The 4,817-nt window shown below is 38.9% G+C and overlaps 1 protein-coding gene across 1 annotated transcript; it reads right to left on the bottom strand.

Moving 5' to 3' along the window:
- Nucleotides 1-3,629: 3,629 nt before the first annotated feature.
- LOC120257094 (probable O-methyltransferase 3) lies at nucleotides 3,630-4,040 on the bottom strand. The gene has a single exon (XM_039264712.1). The coding sequence runs from the start codon at nucleotides 4,038-4,040 to the stop codon at nucleotides 3,630-3,632; it is 411 nt and encodes a 136-aa protein (XP_039120646.1).
- Nucleotides 4,041-4,817: the final 777 nt, after the last annotated feature.

The following is a 4,817-nucleotide window of genomic DNA, read 5'->3' as shown; positions in this document are numbered from 1 at the left end:
CCAAGCCTGAATAATAGAGATCATTTAGTTTACCATCGGTGACTAGGGACTAAATATCAGGTGGCCGTTAATTATTTCACCAAACAGACACGGTGCAAAACTGCAGTTTCATTTTTCCAGAATTTCTTATCGACGAAGTCAGGGTTTAAGCCCCCCCTAACAGGGTTGCATATCGCTCATTTGGAGACCAAAACATTCAGATAGATTTCAAAGCCAAAATACAGAATATTCACAAGTTTTTCCAAATACTCACATGAGCAAAAATACAAAATTTCATAATCCCACTTTAGGGAAAATAACAAAATAAATAAAAATTATTTACAAAATTATATAAATGAATAAATCATCAAATAAAAAACCAATCACCTCGAAAATTTACACTCTCAAGGGTCTCAGTCATAATATCAATTCTAACATGTTTCATTTCACAACACATGACTCCAAGATCATTCCAAAAATTGCGAAGATATTTTGCGAAAGTACCAAACTTAGGAAAATCCTCGAATATTTTTCGACAAGGTCCCTTACGTATATCCATAAGTGCACGGGTTTGTCGAGTAATAATCCCGGATGAGCGGTATCGAATCCACGAGGAGTAGGGAATAAAAACACTTAATCCGCTTCTTAGCTATGTGAAAGATCAGTAGTGATAAGTGTGACAATGATTCAATTCTCAAAAGTAAAAACAACAAGTAAGAAAGTAGGAGTAAAGGAGGAGGTAAGGCAATCGATAAAGATGGGGTACTCGGATAATGCTCCGCCTATGACAATCGTTTCAAGTGCAAGAACCCTCTATTATGCTTCCTAATCAATGCAATGGTGAGTCGTGGAAATCCTTAAATACATAGTCCCAAATCTAAGGTCAACTATGCCTAACTCTATACATGTCCCGGAGGAGAGATTAGATAACTTCTCAACCTCGCACTCGAATAGAGTTGCAATGAGCTCTAGGGATTCCAAGTGATAAATATCTTCCTAATTATAGACCTAACCCTTTGGTCCAGGTGGAAGGTCCCTAACCACGATTAAGCCCTAGATACTAAGATCACTTCAACGCTTCACTCCGTTACACGCGCAACTAAGCCCCAGTGGAGGGTCATCCCTTAGACCATTCACTCTATTATGGCCGCAAAGAATTCGAGGAACGGAGATAGAATCTATTACGTCAGAGGGGAAAGGGGACGCTCCTGTACCTCTCAACTCACCCTCTCAACCCTCTCCAACCTAGCTTTGTCTAACGCTCGTGGTGTGTCACTCACTCACAAGGTTACCAACAAGAACTCTCAACCCTAGTGTCACTCTAGGGGAAATGTTCATACAATCAAGCATTCAAGGTTGGAACTCACAACAAACATCAATTAATTGAAAGCATAATAAAGAGATTCAATGAAACAAATACATCCTAGGGTTCACAAATACCCAAGTACCCACTAGGGGTTTAGCTCTCCATGGAGCTAAGTACAATAAAAAAAATAGAATGTAAAAGCAATGAATCCATAGAGAAACCCCCTCGATAGTCGTGTCGATGGTCTTGTGGAAAGTCCTCTAATCGTCGTCCAAGGATTCCCTTGTCCAGTATAGGATACGCCTCGACGGAAGCTCCCCTACCAACCTTCTTCCTCAGGAATGACGATGTCGGAGCTGTAGAACCTCTCCAAAACCTTAGCCAATACCTCTCAAAACCCTAGCCGAAACCCTCCCTCAAGTTGGGGAAAAGATCGAGAAATGAATGATGAAATCGGGCAACCACATGGGACTGTGGATTTTACACACGCCCATGTGGAATTTCCACACGGGCGTGTATAATTTCCACACGCCCGTGTGGATTCTCTGAATTCCTGTTTTCTTGGCCGGCTGTGAACAGTGCTGCTACAGTACTTTTCCTACAATGTTCTGCTACAATACCTGGCCTAAAATACTTCCCGAGTCCATACTTTCATCGAAGTGACGCAAACGGGCACACGTTCACGTCGTGGATCGCTTTGCTTCTTTAATGACGGACAAGTTGGTAGAGATCTTGTTCTATGTGCATAAGTCGGAATGCTTGAGTGTGACTTGTGCCCCTCCAAGTGGTTATGCTAACTCAAATACGAGGAGGTTGGCACACACTCTAGCATCTCACACCCGACCTATGACTTCGTATTTGAACCTTAGCAAGATTTCCTCCAAAATCGGTGCATTATGATCCACATTGGTTTCTTTCCTTCATACTCGGCCTCATAACCCTAACTGTACGAAAGTAACATAAAAACACACATATTAGTGTAAAAACCCGAGAAAAGTAATGCTCAACATAAGGAAAGAATGCTTCGCATTCATATCACACAAACACTTATCATTTTCCTTGTCAAATCATTCACAAAATTTAGTCTCTAGAAGTGAGAAAATCATGCTAAATCTGAAGATTCTGCATATAGACGTCATCATGTGCAAGTCTTTTTAATGGGTCATAACTCATAATCTACAAATCCAATAAACTTGAAATTTTGTAGGATGGAAAATAAGGTGATAATGAATATTTTCTTTACTGAGCACTTTGCTTGATTGCATTTATTAAATCCGGAATTCGCCTCTAAATCTGCATGTCTACACAGTAATACCTCCAAGAGATGTCAACTAGAATTGATCATATCTTACAGAATGCATATCCAATAAATATGAAATTTGGCAGGTAGATAGATCAAACAAACCATTACAACTTTTCAATTTTAATCATCTGGAAATTGTGCTTCTATGATGACCTCCGAATTTAGGCCCCAATTCCCATTCAACTCATTATCATAACTTAAAAATTCATCCTAGCAATTTCATGCATGAACATAGAATGTCAAAGTCTCAAATCTGTAATAATCCAGCCCAATAGACCTTAAAATATTGACTCTAAACCACCAAATCATTTAATTTATTTCCCAAGTGCCAACCTCACAATTTTGGTAAGGATACCACCAAGGAAATACTATGATCTTCACCCTAGATAGTAAGTTAAAACTTGAAATTCAAGACTCAACCTTGCCTCACGGTTGTAGTGCAACATTTCTCTTGATGTATTCACTTCTAACATTCACCCACATTAACATTTTCTCTAAACACATATATGCCCATCAAACCTGTACATCGACTCAATATTTTCAATTATTAACATACACCCTTTAAAACATAATAGCATCCACTATACATTAACTCAAGAGCTTTGATCTCATCATCATACCATAATATGATCATAACGCCATCGTATAAGAACAAATAGACAAATAATGAACTGGTTACAACCAAATATTTTAATACATATGATGCCTTGACGTTTCAAAATAAGTAGTAGCCATTTTAAAAATAACTTACCAAAGAATAAATACTAATTCCATAACTCATTAAAGCCATAAATCAGAAATACATGAAAATACCTATTCGACAATAGATAATTTTATAATTAATAACAATAAGCAAGAATACCATAATAAAATAATAGATAATAATTTTTCCCAAAAAAAATCTTCAAATAATGAAAACATTAGTTCTCAGGGGATTACTTTCTTAAAAAGAGAATCCTTCAACTTCTAAGACTCTAGTCAACACTAAAGCAACTTCTAGGGGTCCGCAAGAATGGCTTTGACATGCTATATGTTGGGGTATTAGAAATTATCCATCAAGAGAGTGGCATTGGCAAGAGGAACAGAGACAAACATATCACCACCAACATACTCAACAAGACAAATGTCTTCCTTCACAGTATTAATCTCATGAGGTCGATCAAGAACAGTGCACTTAATCTCAGGGAAAACATGAGCTATAGTTCTTGCCATAGTTCCAGTCCCTCCACTAACTTCAACCAATGACTTCAACTCCTTAAACACGCCCCTACAAGTCATCATGACAATATCACCAACAAGCACCAAATCACTAGCCATACCATCATTGAACATCTTGTTAAACTCCAGCTTCTCATCAGCCACATCCCCCAACCGATTACCAAAATAAAACTCAAAAGGAATCTCCTTTGAGCTCCTGAACCATGAACTCAGGACAAGGGAAGAGTCATGCATGATTAGGTCTAGGAGCGAGTTAAGGAAAGGGGTGTTGCTCAATGTTTCAGCTTTAACCAAGAGATAGGATACCAGCGTGAGTAGATGCTTTATGGCTCCGGAAGGATCTTGTGTTTTGGCGAAAAACACTAAGCAAACTAGAGTGGTCAAGAAGAGACCAAAAGCTTCAACCTTTGATGGAGGAATAGAGAGAGCAGAAGCCAGCTCAGTGAGCTCTATCTCAGCCTTTTTATTTTTGAGGTTTCTAGAGAGAGAGAGAGAGAGAGAGAGAGAGAGAGAGAGAGAGAGATAGAGAGAGAGAGAGAAAGAGTGAGAACTAGATGGCTACCAAATAATGTAAACAACCTCTTCTCAGTTTTCAAGGTTTGCATGGAAATGAGGCCAAAAATCTCGGCTTGAAAGGTCTTTACAAATGAATGGAAACAAAGCTGGGGCGCACAAGAAGCACGAGCATGCTTCCACTCATGCTTTTACTGTAATTTGCATCGCAACTCTGTTTTGCACCGAATTTGTTCCAAAACTCATTCTTTCATCCCAAGCCCTAATTGGCTAGGCATCAATTTACACAAATATCCAAAGTAGCATCAATTTACACCAAAATATATGCCAAAAGATAAGCTAATCATGCGATAGGGTATGTAAAATGTATATGTAAAATGCACTCATCAAATTGCGTAAGGCAGCTGCCAGCACGCAGCCATGCTCTCTATTTCACAAGCCCCAGCTGAGCAGCGTGTCGATACGTGTGTACCATACATAGGCTACTATTAGCTTACC

The sequence above is a fragment of the Dioscorea cayenensis genome, unplaced genomic scaffold, assembly GCF_009730915.1.
Source record: "Dioscorea cayenensis subsp. rotundata cultivar TDr96_F1 unplaced genomic scaffold, TDr96_F1_v2_PseudoChromosome.rev07_lg8_w22 25.fasta BLBR01001852.1, whole genome shotgun sequence".
Classification (NCBI taxonomy): Eukaryota; Viridiplantae; Streptophyta; class Magnoliopsida; order Dioscoreales; family Dioscoreaceae; genus Dioscorea; species Dioscorea cayenensis.
Note: the sequence above shows the minus strand (reverse complement) of the source record. Positions and strands in the feature narration are given on the sequence as shown.

Excerpts from the sequence above, each read along its gene's own strand:
- LOC120257094 (XM_039264712.1), bottom strand. The coding sequence starts at position 4,040 with ATGCATGACTCTTCCCTTGTCCTGAGTTCATGGTTCAGGAGCTCAAAG.